Genomic DNA, 24,268 nt, shown 5'->3' on the forward strand with positions numbered 1-24,268 from the left:
GCCTCTGCTGGGCACTGAGGTACTGGTGCACTGTCCATCTCTGCTGGTGGGCATAGTTGAGGGCTAAACTGGAGAGAACCTTCACAAGGCCTCCGCCTGATGGTCTATTTTGAAGAGCGTCTGTCGCAATGTCTGCATTTTTCTCGCTTATGGCATTGAAATCTAACATTTTCAGCCCCTCGGCATAGTTAGGATTTGCATCGTTGCTGAGGTCCGCGATCAATCTTTCCGTGGGTGAAGGTCCACTGATTAGAGGGGAAATGGGTGGAAACCCATCTGATGGATTGCTCATTATTATGATTGTCAGTTATTTCAATTTACGTAATGTTTGGGGTTTTTAGTTGGAGGCTGCAAACACGATTTAACTCAGTTTGTAAACGTCAATGAATCATCAAGACTGGGTCAGTAATGTGAGTTGGTTATTACTGAACTTGCCAAAACAGGTTTAATTGATTAAATCGATTTTAATGATAAATCTAACCTGTATCGGCTATTTGGGAATTTTAATTTTAATTCACCTGAAAGAGTTGCTATCTCTAAGTTAACGTTGAAAAGTTTAACTATGTCTCATTGGTTAGTACACATTAGTTTGCGTATTATTCCAATAACCAACCTGGACGGTAGTGTAGCAATTTAATGTATATTAAATTGAACGAGACAATGATATCCAATCAGTTGAGACCGGTTAGATATCGTACAGCATAACCTGAATTATTTAAAAATAATTACTGGTGATTCTTCACCACCGGAGGTCACTGTTAACACAAGCTAAAATCGACAGGGTACCAGTGAAAATAGAATTTTACAATACTGTTAAAAAGTCTACCTAAACACCATTAAGCTGGTAAAACAGCTTTAATCTATTAATCAATTTGAATGATTAGTCAACCCCGTATAGCTAAAGGAATTAGCTTTAATTAACCTGAAGTAATTGCTATATCTAAGTTAACATTGAAAAGTTTAACTATGTCTCATTGGTTAGAACACATTAGTTTGCGTATTATTCCAATAACCAACCTGGACGGTAGTGTAGCAATTTAATGTATATTAAATTGAACGAGACAATGATATCCAATCAGTTGAGACCGGTTAGATATCGTACAGCATAACCTGAATTATTTAAAAATAATTACTGGTGATTCTTCACCACCGGAGGTCACTGTTAACACAAGCTAAAATCGACAGGGTATCAGTGAAAATAGAATTTTACAAAACTGTTAAAAAGTCTACCTAAACACCATTAAGCTGGTAAAACAGCTTTAATCTATTAATCAATTTGAATGATTAGTCAACCCCGTATAGGCTAAAGGAATTAGCTTTAATTAACCTGAAATAGTTGCTATATCTAAGTTAACGTGGAACAGTTTAACCATGTCTCATTGGTTATGGCACATTCGTGTGTGTATTATTCCCATAACCAACCTGGAGAGGTAGTGTATCAATTTAATGTATGTATAAAATTGAACAAGACAATGATATCTAATCAGTTAAGACTGGTTTGATATCCTACAGCGTAACCTGACTTATTTCACGAAAAATGACTGGCGATTCTTCGCCAGAGGTTACGGATAGCCCAAGCTGAGAACACACAGGATTCCCGTCTAACGCGGGAATTCACTATGAACAAAGAGGAAAACAAAAATGGCTGCTCCCCTTTGTTAGCTTAGCATCTGGCGCAATGCTTAGCTTTCCTTGCGCGGGGTTTCCCCCTCGCCGCACAAGGGATGTTCCCTCCAACAAGGGAACGGGTTTACTTGGTGACGTCTCACGTTCAACCCTTAACCTCTCCCCGTTACCCAACGCGAGAGGTAGAGAGATAATAACTTCGCTTCGGTCAAACGAATATATCTACTCTAATTTCCGTAATGGCTGGCTCATATGTCCTCTGCTCTAGGAATTACTTATGACCGAGTCAGATCACTCCTGAAAGCGATCGACAGAAATAACACTACGTTAGGCCCAACTAGTATTATTTCTCAGAATGCCTGCATCGGCTGGTACATATGCCCTAGCTCGTAGCATTCAGTAGACCCCCTTCACACTGGCTTTGGTCAGATATACAACAGGGGTCGTTCTCTCCCGACCAGTATCTGGGTCAAATGGAACGACACACACACACTTCTCTCCCGCACTAGTCCTGCCTATAGCTATTAATGGAATGTATATATATTGCTACACAATTGATATGGAATAACACAACAGTGCGGCCTAGTCCTATCTTAGATTCCTCACAGGGGGCGCCATATGTCGTGACGTTGTATTAGTTAATGTGACGACTGTTGCTCATCGGATGATTAACGGTTTATAATTACGTGATTAAATGAATTAAGCAATGAATCAAGCAATTATTAACTCATTAACCTGGGGCACCATGGGAACATTGTTTTGATTGAGTTTCTATTTCCCAAATTAACTCAAAGGATATCAGAATATCGATTACAACAGTCGCTAAATTAATCAGTTTCCTCTACAGTCTCATAATCTGAAAGTCGTATAATCCGGGAATCTGCACGGACCCGGGCTTTACCACTGAATTTACCACACCAATCTTAGTTGATTATTTATTTACTAGCAAGCTAAAATGATGATAAAAATGCACATACACAAAACACAGTCTAGCTATTGATTAGGACTTAGTATAACGGGCCAACACACTATGGCGCTGGTTACCCAACATGGGAATTTTAAAGAGAGAGAAAGAAAGGAAGTACACGAGAGAAATATACATTTGGGTTCATTTGTCAGCCATGCTTATTTAAAATTAGCCTTGCCCCGAACTGCCGCTCTTATGGGTCAGAATATAATGATGTAATTACGTGTTGTAGTTCTCAGGTGGGAAGCTCCGCGTGGGTCGTTTAGGCTTCTAAATGACGAAGTTCTCCGGCGCAACTCTCTGGTTGTCCTCACGATGTCAGTGTCCTTCTTGGCTAAGTGGTCTGATCCTCACCCTTGATCGGAAAGGGGTCTTCTGAGGACAGACAGCTCTGTAGCTCAGAGCTCACAGCTTCGGCTCGAATGGTGTCGATACCACGATTCAATGGAGAGTGGAGGCTGGGTGGTTCGGCTTGAATTCACCCGCTTAGACACAGCTACTCGTTCGTAGCTCGTGTAGAAAAATATTTCTTTGTCTTCAACCTTGTGTTTCGTTTTGGGGTTCGTCGACTTTGTTAGACCTTCGCTGCAGCTTGGGGTCAATAGTCTACTATGTTAATTCTTCACTCTCCTGTCTTATACCCTCGGGTCAGAAGTGGGCGTAACAGCCTTTAGGGCGATTCTCTGGGCGGACCAAGTACAGGGGGCAAGGCTTAGATTTGGCTAAAAATCTGATTTTAGACACTAACTTCACATTTCATCTTTATCAAAACATTCTGTTTGATTTGGATATTTTCCAAACAGCGTACAATGTATAAACATCAGGCATATACTGGGAAAACTCTTAAAGGTACAATGTTTTCATAATAACGTCATCTCTTAACCTTTAAAAACCAATACAAAAGTTACATACATTTTAATATTCCACTTTTCGTCATAACCACCATTGTGGCTGACGGAAACCATTGTTCCAAAGTTCCTTTATTGCATGTTTAAGGTTCTGAGGCCAGTTCTCCATTGTTAGGACAAAGGAATTTCTCTGTATTATGGGCATGAGGTGTCATAAAACCCCCACATCTTCAGACCCCTAGATCTCTCCTCCTCTGTTGGGGGTTTGGGAGATAATCTGTAGGGTGGTGGTCTCCTGTACCCTGACCTGATCAGGACAGTCATGACAGTAGTCAATAGAAATACATGAGCATACATTATTATTGTATGCTCATTGTCAATAACTTGTCAATAATCAACTGACTGGCTTTCTTGATGTCTATTGTATTCTCTCTGGTATGCAATCTGGTTTCCGCTCAGGTTATGGATGTGTCACTGCAACCTTAAAGGTCCTCATTGATGTCACCATAGCCCTTAATTCTAAGCAATGTTGTGCTGCTATTTTTATTGACTTGGCCAAAGCTTTTGATACGGTAGACCATTCCATTCTTGTGGGCCGGCTAAGGAGTATTGGTGACCCTGAGGGGTCTTTGGCCTGGTTTGCTAACTACCTCTCTCAAAGAGTGCAGTGTATAAAGTCACAACATCTGCTGTCTCAGCTACTGCCTGTCAACAAGGGTGTACACCAAGGCTCGATCCAAGGCCCAACACTCTTCTCAATTTACATCAACAACATAGCTCAGGCAGTAGGAAGCTCTCTCATCCATTTATATGCAGATGATACAGCCTTACACTGAGCTGGCCCCTCCCCGGATTTTGTGTTAAACGCTCTATAACAAAGCTTTCTCAGTGTCCAACAAGCTTTCTCTACCCTTAACCTTGTTCTGAACACCTCCGAAAAAAAGGTAATGTGGTTTGGTAAGAAGAATGCCCCTCTTCCCACAGGTGTGATTACTACCTCTGAGGGTTTAGAGCTTGAGATAGTCACCTCATACAAGTATTTAGGAGTATGGCTAGGCAGTGCACTGTCCTTTTCTCAGCACATATTAAAGCTGCAGGCTAAAGTTAAATCTAGACTTGGTTTCCTCTATCGTAATCGCTCCTTTTTCATCCCAACTGCCAAACTAAACCTGATTCAGATGACCATCCTACCCAAGCTAGATTACGGAGACGTAATTTATAGATTGTCAAGTTAGGGTGCTCTCGAGCAGCTAGATGTTCTTTACCATTCGGCCATCAGATTTGCCACCAATGCTTCTAATAGGACACATCACTGCACTCTGTACTCCTCTGTAAAGTGGTCATCTCTGTATACCTGTCGCAAGATCCACTGGTTGATGCTTATTTATAAAACCCTCTTAGGCCTCACTCCCCCCTATTTGAGATATCTATTGCAGGCCTCATTCTCCACATACAACACCCGTTCTGCCAGTCACATTCTGTTAAAGGTCCCCAAAGCACACACATCCATGGGTCGCTCGTCTTTTCAGTTCGCTGCGGCTAGCGACTGGAACGAGCTGCAACAAACACTCAAACTGGACAGTTTTATCTCCATCTCTTCATTCAAAGACTCAATCATGGACACTCTTACTGACAGTTGTGGCTGCTTTGCGTGATGTATTGTTGTCTCTACCTTCTTACCCTTTGTGCTATTGTCTGTGCCCAATAATGTTTGTACCCTGTGCTGCTGCCACGTTGTGTTGCTACCATGTTGTTGTCATGTTGTGTTACTACCATGCTGTGTTGTCATGTGTTGCTGCCTTGCTATGTTTTTGTCTTAGGTCTCTCTTTATGTAGGGTTGTGGTGTCTCTCTTGTCGTGATGTGTGTTTTGTCCTATAGTTTTATTTAATTTATTTGTATTTTTAATCCCACCCCCTTGTTGCTGCAGGAGCCCTTTTGCCTTTTGGTAGGCCGTCATTGTAAATAAGATTAACTGACTGGCCTAGTTAAATAAAGGTTAAATAAAAAGGAAACAAATTGAATGAGTTGGGGTCAGCGTGTCACAAGACTACCTTGGTCTTTGCTTGTTTAGCATTGAACGCTCGTTGGGTCCTGGTTATTTATTTTTCACAAACAGAAACCATTCTGCTCTTATCAAAGTGAATCGATTGAAATAGTGTAAAACATGCAGCATTTTAACAGAGGTAAACATAACGGTAGATATGGCAGACAGACAACATGGCGTGGCGTTGGCTGGCCATCAGCAGTATGGATTCGCGGTGTCAGTCTTGCTGAGGTGAGAAAGGGAAGTGAATGGGGAAGGAGAGGGGGCGTAGCGTGTGACTGGACTTCCTCTTCCTGAGTCACGTTTCCTGTCGTCTCCACGGTGACCCCATCAGCTGAACTAAGAATTTCACTGTACCCTGCGATTACATTTGCATCCCTGACTAATAAACTCATCTGAACAATGTAAACTAATTGAGAGGTCGTATAGATACGCCCTGCACTTTAGAGGCGTGTGGTGGCACAGACAGGAACAGGAGGAGATAAACAGTAGAGCGAGGGGGAATAAACAACAGAATAAAGAAAAGATAGTGTCCGTCTGAGAGAGATAATCCATCAGTGTATTGGCATAACCAAATTGGATGAAGTTTAGTTAAATTCTTATTTGTATTTTCTCTGTGTGTGTGTGTGTGTGTGTGTGTGTGTGTGTGTGTGTGTGTGTGTGTGTGTGTGTGTGTGTGTGTGTGTGTGCATAGATGAGCAGTTTTATGTTACATTTATGTTAAATTACTTCTGAACTACAATCCATTGTAATTTGTAACAAGATACTTCGAGACCTGTAAATTGTATTTTCAAAATACAAAATACTTTTCTATATTTTCAAAATACAAAATACTTTTCTATACCATTTTTTTTTAGCGGTTCACAGTTTTGTGGCCCCCTTTCACATTGGTATCAGAAGTCTGATGATAGTATGGTGTGATAAGGCTGTCTTATAAATGTAAATGTCAAAATATTTTTGAGCTCCGTCCCCCAAAACAAGGCCGATTAATAATGCCCAGTGTGCTTTGCAAGTGTTCATTTTTACATTTATATTTTGGTCATTTAGCAGACACTCATATCCAGAGCGACTTAGTCACTGAATTCAACTAAGGTAGATAAACAACAACGTATCAAAGTCATAACAAGTACAATGTTTTTATAACCGTTACTGAGAATGTTGTTTTAGTGAATCCGTGTATTTGAAAATGTATTTTGTATTTAGAAAATTTGGGAAAATACTAATTAGCATCTTGTATTTCATTTTGATACATTTTCTTCAGAGTATTTTGTAATGGTAACAAGATAGTATATTATCCCATCTCTGTGTGTGTGTGTGTGTGTGTGTGTGTGTGTGCGCGTGCGTGCATGTGTGTGTGTGTAACAAATGAGGAAAAGGACTTCAGAGCCCGTTACAATAATAGTTGAAGAAACAAAGCGTAGGCATATTTATCATAAAGCTGTTCAAAATAATGACAGCTGAACACATGAAGTCATTAACCATTCTCGCTATTGTACCCATCACAGCCACAGCACACTGCAGGCATAATGACTTGTCTCTTTGGAAAGCTTTATTTTCAGATGTCTAACTGTTGGCTTCGGCATTAGCCAGGGACAGGCAAATCTTCAAACACAGTGGGAAGGTGTCTGTCGTCTGTCTGGCGCTAACTAACAACAACTGACCTTTCATCACAGTGGAAGGTGGCTCTCTAATGGCCGTGTCGTCTTTGACTTCACCCTGGGAGAGGCTGGTCGACATGCAGGCTGGGTCACAGCATGCCTTAGGGCGATGTCTTGCTCCCAGACATTCACACTGTTTCTTGTGAATGCTAATAAGTTATGTTGGGTGGACGAGACGAAGGCAGGCGTCTAATTGGCAGCTCATCTCTGTTCTCCTGCTTCGTGCCCTGACTGCCCTGTGGACGGGGTCAGCTAACATTATGTTAACATGGCAGGGTTCAATCAACGCCTTAGCGATTCATTTAAAATAAAGTAATGAAGAAAGAGCAGCAACAGCATTTCATCACCAAAGACAACTTTGGAGTTTAGTGGCTTGAAGCGTGCAATATCAACAAGACCATTCTAGCCAAACTGATCATAATAGACGGACGGGGGTGTATGAAGACCCTGACAACAGTCAATGTTTGTAGTTCTGTGATGGCTTGTGCATATCTTTATTTTATTTATTTTTATTTCACCTTTATTTAACCAGGTAGGCCATCACAAGTTCTCATTTACAACTGCGACCTGGCCAAGATAAAGCAAAGCAGTGCAACACAAACAACACAGAGTTACACATGGAATGAACATACGTACAGTCAATAACACAGTAGAAAAGTCTATATACATTGTGTGCAAATGAAGCAAGATGAGGGAGGTAAGACAATAAATAGGCCAAAGTGGTCTGACATATCGACTCAAACACTGCTGAGTATGAAGCAATCCTTCATAACCACATCTGATATTATAAGCAACATTGTCATTTACACAGAAATAGGTGCCGGTACTCATTTTGGGTGCCGGTCCTTTTTATATTTAGGTGCTAATATTCTATAAGAGGAACAGGAGCTCAAGCAGTAGAACATTTGAGGTGCCGGTACTCAGTTCGGTGAGCTCCTGCCCAAGTCAAGCACTGGTCATTTATTGATAGCAGACAGGGTGGAGCTAATTTGAGAATGCTGATACTCATGATCCATATTCTAACATCCTGTTTTTCAGAAAAGTAATGGCCTCAGTGCATGAGAACTCTGAGAAGTGTCTCTTTACTTTAGTTTGCTACTTTACAGGTATTGCCTGTAACCGCCCCTTGGCCAGGTACCAAGGTTATTTGATATTTCTGTGGTGGTGTGAGGAGTCATTACTCTCCTCCCTCTGACAGAATGACTGGAGGCAAGCAGAGATGGAGATAATAACTGAGTGGGAGGGAACAAGATGAAGGAGAGACAGCAGGGTCAGACAACTGTCTGAGGGGTACCAAAATGACAGAACCACCCTGGCAACTTTTGGTTGACACTTCCACCGTGGCGTGGCTGATGAGGTGTGGTAAGGTGTTAATAGGATGTTGACCTGGTCCTAGCCCTCCCTGTCACTCATACAGTACATCATTACTGTTTCTAGAGACAGAGAGGGTCTGACAAGAAGCTCCAGAGAGAGGATGATGATGATGGTGCTCCCTAATAGACAACCAACAACTTCAGAGGAGGAGAGTTCAGAGCACCATTACCACAGTACATCTGTAGGGGAGCAGTGTTGGGCAGTGCAGATATGTGTTATCTGTGTTATACACACACTCACATAAACTCACAGACATATCAGGAAAGTTGAAATGACCGCTGGGTAATTAAACATGATGTTACCTGCCCAGTTAGCTGGCGAGGGTTCAAAGGGAGCACTTGAGTGTGTGAATGGTTTGGGCTGATGCTTATTAACTCTAATGTAAGCTCTAATTAGCAGACAGAGATACTTTAGTCAAATGAACCAAGGTCATGCTGACGACCAAAACAACCTGTTTACTGGGATGCTAGTGCATGTTGAATCCCATTCAATCTGCTTTTTGGTCTGTTAGGTTTGGACCAATGTGTTTTGACATTGACAGATTACTGTCTATGCTGGGACATCCTGCTGATGTTGATATTCTCCATTCATGCAGGCTGGGTCCATATTGGTCTCTATACACTCGGGTATTTCTGTCACTATGCTATCAACCGGAGCCATCCCTGGTACAGTTAAGCCCAGTCCCAGTCAGAGACAGACACCGAAACGCGGGTCCCTGCAAACAAAGAGTGATTTCTCTATGAATATGTATCCCCCGTCTCTGCACTGTGGTTCTGGCAGCTCTTAGCCCCTGATGTATCATTTAGATAGATTCATATCTGTGGAAGGAGGGAGCTGCTCTACTGAGGAGAAGGGGGAGTCTCATACTCCCTTTCTACCCACATCCTTCTATGACCATAACACTGTCCACCTGGACAATTACTCATGTCCATAGAAGCACTCATACACTGGTCACCAGGGTTGGGGAGTAACGGATTACATAACGATACATTACATTACATTACGATAACTGTAATCTGTTACGTTGCCAGCAAAAATATTGTAATCAGATTACAGATACTTTTGAAAAACTAGACGAGGATTTAGAGGATTACTTTTAAATTCAGAAAGGATGTTTGCGGAAAAAAATCTTTGACACTTTTCTTTTCTCAATGACATTCAAATCAGCATTGAAAAAAGGCGCAAGTTTAAGTTTGTTCCACCTGAGCGAGTCTGACCACAAGTCAGAGACCACTATGATGACACACCAAATGGGTTTGATGGATCATGGGAAAAGAGCAGGAATAGGCTTTTGTAGACTACAGTATATGTCTTCCAATGGTGCATTTGCTGTTGGCATCCAAAGATTATCAAATTTTAATAAAAGCAATGAGATAAGGATGACAGCAGTGGTGTAGTCTACGACGATACGGATATAGCTTGTTATTGATATCTACATAGCTCATTGATGTGAATCACGCTGCTGCTCTCTCATTTAGCTATTTGTGCCTTACGGATTGTGGTTGTTGTGGATGGCTGTTCACAAATCTAAATGTGTATTTGAACCAAATAATGGTTGATTTCAAGAACTTTAAGCTTCCTATAAATCATTGTTTTTGAAACCAGTGGACAGCCAATGAAAAATGTGCTCTTGCAAAAGCTGCATAGTGAGGATCCCAGCCTATGGAATAAAAGTAGGGCTTTTATTGCTCAATCTAATTCATGCTGATAAGAAAATATGGACACATGCTCAAACTTGCACACTTTTGATAGACTTATAGGGGCAATCTGTAGTTGCTACTGTCACACCCTGATCTGGTTCACCTGTCCTTGTGATTGTCTCCACCCCCTCCAGGTGTTGCTTATTATCCCCGGTGTATATATCCCTGTGTTTCCTGTCTCTCTGTGCCAGTTTGTCTTGTTTGCCAAGCCAACCAGCGGTTTTCCTTGCTCCTATTTTTTTTTTTATCAATCTCTGTTTGTTTCTAAGTCACTGGTTTCGACACTTGCCTGTCCTGACTCCGAACCTGCCTGCCTGACCACTCTGCCTGTTCTGACTACCAGCCTGCCTATCCCCTTGTACTGTTTTGGACTCGGATCTGGTTTCTGACCCCTGCCTGGCCTGAACTCGAGACTGTCTATCGTCTGGTACTGTTTGTACTCTGACCTGGTTTATGAACTCTGGCCTGTCCCCGACCTGCCTTTGGCTACACCCTTTGTTATAATACATTTCGGGGCTCTACCATCTGCCTCTGTCTGCATTTGGGTCTCGCCTTGTGCCCTTGTAGCTGGAAACAGGAGGTTTTTAATGGAATGTCTACATAGGCGTACAGAGGCCAATTATCAGCAACCATCACTCCTGTGTTCCAATGGCACGTTAGCTAATCCAAGTTTATAATTTTAAAAGGCTAATTGATCATTTAAAAAACCCTTTTGCAATGATATAGAACTTTTCAGTAGTGCTCACAGCATGCCATTCCGTGAGCGCAGCATTTTTATTTCAACTCAAATCAATGAGCCTAATCAGTCCTCATGACAACAAAATCATAAACAACAGAGTAGGAATGGCTAATAAGTCCTTAGTTTTGGGGTTACATTTTGGCTAATCTCTACTACTATACTTCCAAGTCCTATTCTTGAAGATCAAGGGGTATTACATTTATTGGAATGACTGGAATTCAAATAGACTTTGGTTTTTAATGTAAAGATATATTTTAATTGTATTATTATATGTAGTAGAAAGTGATGGGTTAGAAGAAGCATACATAACCAACCCATAAAGTAAAATTTAACATCCATATATGGCCAGCTATGTAAACTTTAATATTCATTTATCCTGCAATAGATGTCGTTCAATTGGTAACATACATTTTTGTCTTCTTCTAATGCCTCTTAAGGGGAAAGTAATCTAAAAGTAACTGAATGTAATCAGATTCTGTTATTGAGTTTGGGTAATCCAAAAGTTACGTTACTGATTACAATTTTGGACAGGTAAATAGTAACTGTAACGGATGACATTTAGAAAGTAACCTACCCAACCCTGCAGGTCATGGAAAAGCCCTCTATTAAGAAGACTTACAGTGCCTTCAGAAAGCATTCATGCCCCTTGACTTATTCCACATGTTGTGTTAAAGCCTGAATTCAAAATGGATTCAATATTTTAAAATATCTCACACATCTGCACACAATACCCCATAATGACAAAGTGAAAACATGTTTTTAGAAATGTTTGCAAATGTATTGAAAATGAAATACAGAAATATCTTATTTACATAAGTTTTCCTCTAGGATTTTGCCTGTGCTTAGTGCTATTACTGTTATTCATTTTTTTCTTCCCAATTTTGTCTTATCCAAATGTGATCCAATTCGATCTTGTCTCATTGCTGCATCTCCCCAACGGGCTCATGAGAGGCACAGATCGAGTTATCCGTCCTCCAAAACATGACCCGCAAAACCGCGCTTCTTAACACCCGCCCGCTTAACCCGGAAGCCAGCCGCACCAATGTATCGGCGGAAACTGAGTTCAGCTGACAACCGAAGTCAGCCTTCAGGTGGCCAGACAACCACAAGGAGTCGCTAGAGTGCGATGAGCCAAGTACAGCTTCCCTGGCCAAACTTTCCCCTAACCCGGACAACGCAGAGCCAATTGTGCGCCTCCCTATGGGACTCCTGTTCACGTCCGGTTATGACACACTCGGGAGGCCCCTATTCTATTTACTTTTATCTTTAAAAACTCCCTAGTCGTTGCCGATGACAAGGATAAAATGATGCAGCGATCACCATGGTCGAAGATATGAGTGGTACTCAGTGATGTGCTGTATTGGATTTCTCCCAAACACTACACTTTGTATTCAGGACATAAAGTTAATTTCTTTGACACATTTTTTGCAATTTTACTTTTGTGCCTTATTGCAAACAGGATGCATGTTTTGGAATATTTTAATTCTGTACAGGCTTCCTTCTTTTCACTGATATTTAGGTTAGTATTGTGGAGTAACTACAATGTTGTTGATCCATCCTATCACAGCCATTAAACTCTGTAACTGTTGGCCTCATGGTGAAATCCTTGAGCGATTTCCTTCTTCACGGCAACTGAGTTAGGAAGAACACCTGTATATTTGTAGTGACTGGGTGTATTGATACCCCATCCAAAGTGTAATTGTCACGGTTGTCGTCGGTTAAGGAGGACCAAAAAGCAGCAGGTATGTGCAGGCTCATCTTGATTTTTATTAACTATCAAAAATGAACGTACAAAAATAACAAAAAAACACGAACGATCAACAAAAACAGTCTGGTAAGGCACAAGGCGAAACACAGAACAATCACCCACCAATAACAAACAAACACACCCTAATATATGGGACTCTCAATCAAAGGCAGATAGACAACACCTGCCTTCAACTGAGAGTCCCAACCACAATTAACCAAACATAGAAAACGACACACGACACACTAGACTCAACATAGAATTCATGAAACTCACCCAGTGCCCAAAACCCCGGAATACTAAATCAAATGCCCTCCTAACTGTAATGTAATGTAAATGTAACTCATACAACACCCAGAACCACATAAAACAAATACCCTCTGCCACGTCCTGACCAAACTACAATACTAATTAACCCTTATACTGGCCAGGACGTGACAGTGCCCCCCCCTTAAAGGTGCTAACCCCGGAAGCACCTTAAAAACAAAAAAAACAACAACCCCAAACAACAACAACAACAAAAAAAATCCCCCTTTCTAAAGGGAGGGAAGGGAGGGTGGCTGCCGTCAACGACGGCACTGTGCTACACCCCCCCTCCCCAACCCACCTATATCAGGAGGTGGCTCCGGTTCTGGCCGTTCCAGGCAGTCGGGCCACTCTGGCAGTTCGGGGCAGTCTGGCCAGTCTGGCCGCTCGGGGCAGTCTGGCAGCTCGGTGCAGTCTGGCAGCTCGGGGCAGTCTGGCAGCTCGGGGCAGTCTGGCAGCTCGGGGCAGTCTGGCCGCTCGGGGCAGTCTGGCCGCTCGGGGCAGTCTGGGCAGTCTGGCCGCTCGGGACAGTCTGGGCAGTCTGGCCGCTCGGGACAGTCTGGGCAGTCTGGCCGCTCGGGACAGTCTGGGCAGTCTGGCCTCTCGGGACAGTCTGGGCAGTCTGGCCACTCGGGACAGTCTGGGCAGTCTGGCAACTCGGGACAGTCTGGGCAGTCTGGCAACTCGGGACAGTCTGGGCAGTCTGGCCACTCGGGACAGTCTGGGCAGTCTGGCCACTCCGGCAGTTCAGGGCAGTCTGGCCACTCCGGCAGTTCAGGGCAGTCTGGCCACTCCGGCAGTTCAGGGCAGTCTGGCCACTCCGGCAGTTCAGGGCAGTCTGGCCACTCCGGCAGTTCAGGGCAGTCTGGCCACTCCGGCAGTTCAGGGCAGTCTGGCCACTCCGGCAGTTCAGGGCAGTCTGGCCACTCCGGCAGTTCAGGGCAGTCTGGCCACTCCGGCAGTTCAGGGCAGTCTGGCCACTCCGGCAGTTCAGGGCAGTCTGGCCACTCCGGCAGTTCAGCGCAGTCTGGCCACTCCGGCAGTTCAGCGCAGTCTGGCCACTGCGGCAGTTCAGCGCAGTCTGGCCACTCCGGCAGTTCAGCGCAGCCTGGCCACTCCGGCAGTTCAGCGCAGCCTGGCCACTCCGGCGACTGTTGACTGGCGGGCAGCTCCGACGACTGTTGACTGGCGGGCAGCTCCGACGACTGTTGACTGGCGGGCAGCTCCGACGACTGTTGACTGGCGGGCAGCTCCGACGACTGTTGACTGGCGGGCAGCTCCGACGACTGTTGACTGGCGGGCAGCTCCGACGACTGTTGACTGGCGGGCAGCTCCGACGACTGTTGACTGGCGGGGCTGGGTTTACGCACTTGAAGGCTAGTGCGGGAACAGGACGAGTCGGACTGGGTTGACGCACTTCCGGGTCCGCACGAGAGACAGGAGCTGGAAACCCAGGGCTATGGAGGCGCACAGTCGGTCTAGATCTTACCTCCTGCACAACCCGCCTTGGCTGGATGGAACTAGTAGCCCTGTACGAGCGGGGTGCTCGTACAGGGCAGACTGGGCTGTGCAGGGGCCTGATGGTAGCCGTGCGTAGAGCGGGAGTTGGGTAGCCTGGTCCTCGGAGGCGTACCGGCGACCAGATGCGCTGCGCAGGCATCCTCCTACCAGGCTGGATGCCCGCTCTAGCACGGCACCTGCGAGGGGCTGGAATAACTCGCACCGGACTGTGCGTGCGTATGGGTGAGAGAGTGCGCTCCTCAGCGAAACATAGCGCTCTCCACCCCATACGCTCCTCCATATAACCACGGGTAGCTGGCTTCCGGCTCTTCCTACGCCTAGCCAAACTACCCGTGTGCCCCCCCAAAAACATTTATTGGGGGTGCCTCTCGTGCTTCTCCCTCAGCGCGTCCATGGCCTCATACCTCCGCCTCTCTGCCTTGGCTGCCTCAATTTCCCACTGCGGGCGGCGATAATCCCCAGCCTGGTGCCAAGGTCCGGCCCCTTCCAGAACTTCCTCCCAGTTCCACTTCTCCCGCCAGTCCAACTCGAAGTCCCTCTGCTCCTTCCTCTGCTGCTTGGTCCATAGTTGGTGGGAGATTCTGTCACGGTTGTCGTCGGTTAAGGAGGACCAAAATGTATCAGGTATGTGCAGGCTCATCTTGATTTTTATTAACTATCAAAAATGAACGTACAAAAATAACAAAAAAAACACGAACGATCAACAAAAACAGTCTGGTAAGGCACAAGGCGAAACACAGAACAATCACCCACCAATAACAAACACACCCTAATATATGGGACTCTCAATCAAAGGCAGATAGACAACACCTGCCTTCAACTGAGAGTCCCAACCCCAATTAACCAAACATAGAAAACGACACACTAGACTCAACATAGAATTCATGAAACTCACCCAGTGCCCAAAACCCCGGAATACTAAATCAAATGCCCTCCTAACTCATACAACACCCAGAACCACATAAAACAAATACCCTCTGCCACGTCCTGACCAAACTACAATACTAATTAACCCTTATACTGGCCAGGACGTGACAGTAATATATAACTTCACCGTGCTCAAACAGATATTCAATGTCTGCTTTTTGTTTTACCCATCTATCAATTGATGCCCTTCTTTGTGAGGCATTGGAAAATCTCCCTGGTCTTTGTGGTTGAATCTGTGTTTGAAATTCACTGCTCAACTGAGGGACCTTATGGACAATTGTATGTGTGGGGTACAGAGATGAGGTAGTCGTCCAAAAATCATGTTAAACACAATTATTGCACACAGAGTGAGTGCAACTTATTATGTGACTTGCTAACTTGTTAAGCAAATTTGTACTCCTGAACTTATTTAGGATTGCCATAACAAAAGGGTTGAATACAAAATTGACATTTCAGCTTTTCATTTTTAATTATTTAGTAACATTTTTTATTTACTTAGTAAACATTACTTAGTAAACATTCCACTAAGACATTATGTGGTATTGTGTGTGGGCCAGTGACACAAAATCTTAATGTAACCATTTTAAATTCAGGCTGTAACGCAACAAAATGAGGAAAAAGTCAAGGGGTGTGAATACTTTCTGAAGGGGCACTGTATCCGTAACCATTCTGAGCTCACAGAACCACACTGATCCCAGACCGGAACATAGAAGAGCAGGTAGGCCACCAATGCTTCTATCCAATAAGAAGGCTTGGAGTGTGTGACCTTGATGATGTTCAAACAACATTCTATTCTTCAGTCCTTCTCTGATTGGTGAGGGAAAGGAAGGTGGGCTGAGGGTTGTTATGGTGATTATTGCCCATGAGCAGGGACCTCCCAACACCCATCTAATTTACGTTTGCATCTTTTACACACCTGTCTCTAAATAAGCTGCTCTGATTCTGCATTTTACGCCAGTCTGTTATTCATATAAACCTCAAAGTCGTTATCTAGCACAGTGGTGTGACATATAACTGTGCCGATTTGTTTGATTGAATGGGGGGCAAAAGTTCAGTTATTACCTAGAAAAATCGGAGCTTTCCCTATGCATTCCTTCTCATAATGGCATCTCAACGGTTTTCCTTGAACTGTTAACAATGTACTGAAAATGGGGATGGCGAATGCAGGTTTTTCCTCCCATGAACTCCATGCCACTAATGGCAGAGTGAGCACCGCTTTTAAGTGATTACAGGGTAAAGTGCCCATGCTTTTTTCAAGTCTCTGCCACTACTTTCCTTTAAGGCCTAATCTGGCCCTATTTTACCCAATATAGGAGCTGAAAAGTGCTTTCTCCACCTGACCGGAGCAGAGTGGAGCTGCAGAAAGCCTGTTATTAGCTGTCCTTCAGAGAGCCAGGGCTCCACAGCCTTTAATGCTTCTGCTCATCCAGCCACTTGAAGGGGGGGGAAACAACAGCCACATGCTCCATTACACTGAAATGATAGGATTTGTCTCCAATGTGGCCCATTGCCGTCCCGTAAAGTGTATGCTCGTAAACACATTTTTAAAAAGCACAAGGTGCCTCTTCCAATTGTTGGTAATCATAGGAGAATGTGTTAGAAGGTTGTTGTGTGCCATTGAGATTGATCATGGATTTCTATCAAGGGCAACCAAGGGACAAATCAACATTTTGTGTTCCTAGTCTCCACATGAATCCTTAATACTTAACTTTTGTTCCAGGCTCTGTTGTTGTCATTTGAGTTTGCCTGTAGGGTGTTCCAATCATTATCATATCTAGTTCAGCTTGCTGATTTCTTAATGCATTTAGAAGGCTATAAGGACAGTTGTTCCCTAAACCGCCTCAGGGAATGTCATGGTACCAGTTTATGATTAGTTAATGTATCGGTCCACCTTCTGATGTCCACCAGCCTGTGTACATAACATGGTCAGTACTAACTTCTGTTCTCTCTCTCTCTCTCTCTCTCTCTCTCTCTCTCTCTCTCTCTCTCTCGCTCTCTCTGTCTCTCTGTCTCTGTCTCTGTCTCTGTCTCTGTCTCTCTCTCTCTCTCTTTCTCTCTCTCTCTCTCTCGCTCTCTCTGTCTCTGTCTCTGTCTCTCTCTCTCTCTCTCTCTCTCTCTTACTTTCTCTCTGTCTCTCTCTCTCTCTCTCTCTCTCTGTCTCTCTCTGTCTCTGTCTCTCTCTCTCTCTCTCTCTCTCTGTCTCTCTCTGTCTCTGTCTCTCTCTCTCTCTGTCTCTCTCTCTCTCTGTCTCTGTCTCTGTCTCTCTCTCTCTCTCTCTCTCTCTCTCTCTCTCTCTCTCTCTCTCTCGCTCTTTGCAGGTGTTCACCAGGTATGGGAAGTGTTACATGTTCAACGCAGCGGAGGAGGGCAAGACGCTGCGGACCACCATGAAGGGAGGGACGGGGAACGGCCTGGAGATTATGCTGGACATCCAGCAGGACGAGTACCTACCCGTGTGGGGCGACACAGGTAGGCCCAACTACACCATACCTGACTCTCTCCATCCAAATCACAATGTATCCATGTGGAGGGTGTTCAATCTGACTATGTGGAGTTGACAACTGGTGTCCACCAAGGTTATATTCTATGTCCTGTGCTTTTCACCATTTATATAAATTCTGCCCAGAATGTATTGACTTGCTGTCAAATAACAGCTCAAGCCAGGATGTGCTTTTCCTTTCAGATTTGGAAGCAATGCCATTCCTTTATCAGTTTCCTCACGATTTGTTGTTCATAGTGGAAGAAGCCCTGTTAGTTGTTCAGATAGTCTTGTGTAGGAGGGAGCTTGCTGCCTGACCTGTTAGCTCCACAATGAGCCTCAACAATGAGCCTCAGCCTGCATGGAAGTGAAGGCTGGGGAGTTGTTGAAGCACAGCATCAAGCCAAGTCATGGGCCCTCTAGCAGACAGACTCTATTTACTCTCCATATATAGAACATGTATCATGCAGAGAGCCTGTTTATTTCCCCCGATCAATTATCCACATGTTCTTCTCAGATTAGCAGTGGGACACATAGGCTTGTCCTCAGCTGTCCCTTCCCATCACTGGTGTGTTTAAGTCTGTTGTGATAAGGCAGAGGCTAAATCGCTATACAGAGGGGCATCTAGCAGCACAGTGAGAGTGCAGAGCTCTTTGTAGAGTCTCCTAGTAGGATGGAGGACCCTGGATGGTGCCATTGTTTATCCCTCTGTGTGTCTGTACGGATTAATTAGCACACAACCAGCTGGCTCAGTCCTGTCAGCAGATAACAGGGGGCTCAGAACTTCCTACTCAGAGCTTCCTCCTTGCAGCTTCCTCCTCACAGCTTCCTCCTCACAGCTTCCACCTCACAGAGAAGCAGGGCCTCAGTGCCTTCAGAGACTTAAATCAAGACCATTGGCTCCTAAGCAGAGGCACCGGACACACTGGAAACACCGGGCACACCAGACAAACCGGACACAACGGACATACCGGACATATTAGACACACTGGACACACGGAACAGGGCTCCTACCTCAGCCTTTATATTATTTTTCTCCCTCCCTATTTCTCTCCACCTCTCCTCTCACCCTCACCTCTCTCTCCACCCCTCCTTTCACACTCTCCTCTCTGTCTGCCTGGCAAAGGCCTCCAGTCAATCAGAGCTGCAGAGCTGTCTCCATGGTCAGGTTTGTGGCTAACTGCATCCTGGGAGCTTTAGAGGGTAGAGAGGTGGCTTGTTTTGTTGCCATACTGTCATGTCTGTAGTACAGAGGAAGTGGACAGTATCAGGATAGAACCATGGAGGAAGAGGGGGTGTTGACATTTGGCATGGGATGTTTATTGATCTGAAGAAGGGAACTCTTGTCTTTTTGGTTCCTGGGTATTTTACTGTCAGCTGGGGGCAGTCAAAATCCACAGAGTTTCCTGGGCCCAGTTTTTAAAAAGTTATCTATCTACATTTTTCCTATTGGATAGAATTAAATGCAAAGAAATGGAATGAATAGAATGGGCCCCATTCAAGTCAATGATTTGTCTGTTCAATTAATTATATTTCTATGCATTTAATCCTATCCGATAGGTCCAAATCCAGATAATTAAAAAAGAACTGGGCCGTGTTCTTCATCTGGATTGGATGAGCATCAACAGAAGCACAGTACAGATGTAGAATCTTAATTTGAGCCAGTTTTCTACAGCAGGAAAATGATCTTGCAGCAACAGAAAATGCAAAGTATTTTGTGGATTAGAATTAATTGACTTTTTTGTAGGGGTTGATACATTTTTTGTAAGGGCAAATCAAGTCTGACATTTTAAAGTGGAAATTACAAACTTTAGAAGCCTTTTTAAACATTGAATATACTACAAGTTTACATTTCCTACTGTGCAACAAAAGAGTGATCAAATGAAGATCCTACATCTGTAGTGTAAAGTCATTCTTGCCTTTTTCATTTATATTAATTAGTCTAGATTGATTTTAAAAAATTATGACAACAATCACTTTATTAGTCATTAACGTATACAACCCAACCCGTTTGCTATTACACTTAACTACAGATGTGCTATCTTAATTTGATCACCAGTGTAGGTGTGTGCGATGTTTTAGAAATAGATATGCAGTTGTCTAGATACACTACAACTCACATTGGCATCAAGATTGCTCGGTGGATGAAATAATGAGAGCTTTAGATTGTCTCTCTCATTTCCTCTCATACAGTAGCTGTCTTCGAGGGGCTGATCTCTCAAGTGCATCTTAAATATTTGCAGGGTTGTCAAGTGGAATTCAATGACGACTTGTCAAGTGATTAGGACCTCATCGAAGTCATTTTCTCCAACCATTTACTTTAACAAACATTTGAATAACTTTCATGTGAATTTAGAGATATTTGCTGCAGGCGGAGTGCTAACCTCCAGCTCCACTTCTCCACTGTGTGTCTGATGAAACTCATTGGCTTCACCCCAAATGGCACCCTATTCCCTGTACAGTGCACTACTTTGGACCCTGCTCAAAAGTAGTGCACGATAAAGGGAATCGGGTGCCATTTGGGACTCAGCCATTGTACTTGACCTCTGGCTTCTCCAATACCACACACTTTGTTATTGTTCATTGTCCTCAGACAGAAACACATAACATATGAGAAGTATGCACAGAGCTGCTATTGATTTCGACCTAAGGTTTTTCCCAGGGTGCATAATACAGTATCAACACTTACTACAACCACCTTTCACAGTATCAACAGGCTTCCTCTGTTGTTTCCAATCAATGTATTCCTTTTTTCGCTGTACTTTCTTAAGTCCTTATCGAACACAACGCAATCTTGGCCGTGTTTGTGTGGGATGTTGTATGGATTGTCCCTGTCTGCAAGAGGTCAACTGAAGTTCAGATTAGAAAGTGGAAGAGCCAGGCGAGTTTTCTCACTCTTCTCTTGATCTGAAGACTTGTTATCTCATTCTGCCGTTGGGTTAACTACTGAATTTTTGCAGGAGTGGGGAGTAAAACACTCAGCGTTTCACATCAGACTATGAGGTTATTACACTGCACTGAACAAAAATATAAACGCAATATTTAAAGTGTTTTTTTTACCTTTATTTAACTAGGCAAGTCAGTTAAGAACAAATTATTATTTACAATGACGGACTTCCAGAAGGCAAAAGGCCTCCTGCGGGGACGGGGCTGGGATTAAAAATATAAAATAAAGATATAGGACAAAACACACATCACAACACTATTTTTGTATTATTTATTTTTATTTTATTTAACTAGGCAAGTCAGTTAAGAACAAATTCTTATTTACAATGACGACCTACACCGGCCAAACCCGGACAACGCTGGGCCAATTGTGCACCTCCCTATGGGACTCCCAATCACGGCTGGTTGTGATACAGTCTGGATTCAAACCAAGGTGTCTGTAGTGATGCCTCAAGCACTGCAATTCAGTGCCTTAGACCGCTGTGCCACTCGGGAGCCACTATATAAAGAGATACCTGAGACCTTTTCATGTTGTGTTGCTACAGCATGGTAGCAACTGTCTGGTTCACCTAGGGGTCATGAAAAGGACTGTACCAAAATGTTTGATGTATTAGAATAATTGATTATGCTTATGTTTTATTAATAGAAGGGGAGGGGTTATAAGACCCCTCCCTCCTTACATTTATAGGGTCCTAGACTACAGATGAACAATATATATATTCATTATATAGTTTTAGAATTGTTCCACAGTTGTTTGCTCTTTCTCTCTGTCTTATAAAGTGTGACTGAGACATAACTCTGCAGGGGAGTGTGAGAGATAAGAGACTACTCAGCTGAAGGTACCACGTTCATCTGTACAAACAATAGTACGCAAGTATTAACACCATTGGACCACGCAGCCGTCATACCGTTCAGGAAGGAGACGCGTTCTGTCTCCTGGAGATGAACGTACTTTGGTGTGAAAAGTGCAAATCAATCCCAGAACAACAGCAAAGGACCTTGTTCTAAGTACCCTTGAACAGGTTATGGTAGTAGGTGCCAGGCACACCGGTTTGAGTGTGTCAAGAAATACAGCGCTGCTGGGTTTTTCATGCTCAACAGTTTCCCGTGTGTATCAAGAATGGTCCACCACCCAAAGGACATCCGGCCAACTTGACACAACTGTGGGAAGCATTGGAGTCAACGTGGGCCAGCATCCCTGTGGAAAGCTTTCGACACCTTGTAGAGTCCATGCCCTGACAAACTGAGGGCAAAAGTGGGTGCAACTCAATATTAGGAAGGTGTTCCTAATGTTTTGTACACTCACTGTATGTGATCGTATACAGCCTCATAGTGATTGAGTTAACATTGATACACACACACTCTCATGACTCTATCCTGACTCCCATCTGAATAATTGAATACTGTAGGAGAGTATAGATTAGCCCCGGCCTTCATTTGTAACCATGGAAGAGAAGTCCTTGACTTTGATTTCTCTCATCTTTTCACAGACAAGCCAGGACAATTTTCTCCACCTCTTTCTCTCTCTATAACGCTCCATCCTTTTCTCACTCCATGTTCTTTCTCCCAGTTCTCTCATGCTGCTATATCTTTCTCCTTCTGTCCTACCTCTGTTTTCCTTTTCTCTCTGTCTCTTCGATTAGATTCTGATTCTCCATTGAGTTGTTTAGATTCTGATTCCTCATTGAGTTGTTTAGATTCTGATTCCCTAATGAGTTGTTTAGATTCTGATTCTCCATTGAGTTGTTTAGATTCTGATTCTCCATTGAGTTGTTTAGATTCTGATTCTCCATTGAGTTATTTTGATTTTCCCTTCAGAATGTCGCCAAACTTCATTGGATTCACAGCTAATGAACGTGAATCATTACCTTTGGTGTTCAGAGGATCCTCGGCAGTAATACCCCTCTCCCCACTCTCTCTCTCTCTCTCTGTATCCTCTCTTCCTCTAACAACCTGTCATCATCATCTCAGATATCCACCATGTTAGAAAAAAGAGGAGAGTGGAACTTCAAACAGAACCTAACACATGTTGTAGTTCTAAGGGCCCTTCTCTCTCTGCTCTGTCTTGTTAATTCAGCACTCTCAGGCTTCTCAACAGACTCATGGTGCTGTGAGGCCTCACGAACACAACATGAGGTTGTTTATTCAACAACAGGTCAGACAGCGGGTATGATCCACACTGGAGTGGAAAATACTCCTCCGATGCCTTTTTGGTGTTTCTTGGTGATAATACACATTGACTTGTGCGAGCGTGTGTGTGGAAACTTGACCATGAAACACCCGTTTACATGAATGTCCAAATGATCAATGTTACTCATCACAGGCAACATGGAACAGCAGGCGTATTTCTAGAACGAGGACAGTGTAGTGTCAAACTTTCTGCCTGATCAAACACAAGTGGCTGGATCAGATAGGCTACAGCATGACAGATTGGCTGGGTAGTGGGAGTGGGGGTCCGGAGCTGTGGTGTATGGCAATTGGCAAACCCTCTGGCTGTGTGGGAGGTGTGTGAGAAGTGGAGGGAGGGAGGTGTGTGAGGGATGGAGGGAGGGAGGTGTGTGAGGGATTGAGGGAGGGAGGTGTGTGAGGGATAGAGGGAGGTGTGTGAGGGGTGGAGGGAGGGAGGTCTGTGAGGGGTGGAGGGAGGGAGGGAATTGTGTGAGAAGTGGAGGGAGGGAGGTGTGTGAGGTGTGGAGGGAGGGAGGCGTGTGAGGGGTGGCGGGAGAGAGGTGTGTGAGGTGTGGAGGGAGGGAGGTGTGTGAGGTGTGGAGGGAGGGAGGCGTGTGAGGGGTGGCGGGAGAGAGATGTGTGAGGGGTGGAGGGAGAGAGGGAATGTAATGTCTGTGATGGAATAGCAGAAACAAGGTTGACCCCGGGCTATGTGGGAGATGTGAACCCCTGGCAGCAGGGTCCCACACAAGATTAGATGTGACTGTTCTTATTTGATTTCATACACACATTCGTGGACACACACACACATACACACTATCTCTGTCTTTCTCTCTCTCTCTCTATCTCTCGCTCGCTCACACACACATACACACTATCTCTGTCTTTCTTTCTCTCTCTTTCTCTCTCTCACACACTCTCAGCCCGTTTTCTTCCTCTGCAACGACTGATTCTCTGATTCCCCTCTGCTCCGTGATTTGTCATTTCAGCCGGAGATGGAATCACAGCTGACGCCCTGAGAGGAAGGCAAATGAAATACCACAGTCATTTATTTAGGAAGTCCCACCCAAATACATGACCTGTGGAAACGCTGGTGATAAGAATGATGATGGTGGTACAGATGATGATTATTTCAACCTAACCTTCAGGGGTTATCACACTTTCTATCTGTCCATCTCATTCAGATCAAATCTGGTGATGGTGATTTGTTGTGTT

General features: G+C 44.1%; 1 protein-coding gene across 4 annotated transcripts in view; it reads left to right on the forward strand.

Annotated features, from left to right (window-relative positions):
* The window catches only part of LOC115204081 (acid-sensing ion channel 2), a 480,853-nt gene that overhangs the window by 420,487 nt on the left and 36,098 nt on the right, over window positions 1–24,268 (forward strand). For all 4 annotated transcript variants that reach the window (XM_029769392.1, XM_029769399.1, XM_029769408.1 and 1 more), the window contains one exon: window positions 17,778–17,928. In XM_029769392.1, coding sequence (XP_029625252.1) covers window positions 17,778–17,928 — 151 coding nt within the window. The remainder of the gene's footprint in view (window positions 1–17,777; window positions 17,929–24,268) is intronic.

This window comes from Salmo trutta, chromosome 1, assembly GCF_901001165.1.
Source record: "Salmo trutta chromosome 1, fSalTru1.1, whole genome shotgun sequence".
Taxonomy (NCBI): domain Eukaryota; kingdom Metazoa; phylum Chordata; class Actinopteri; order Salmoniformes; family Salmonidae; genus Salmo; species Salmo trutta.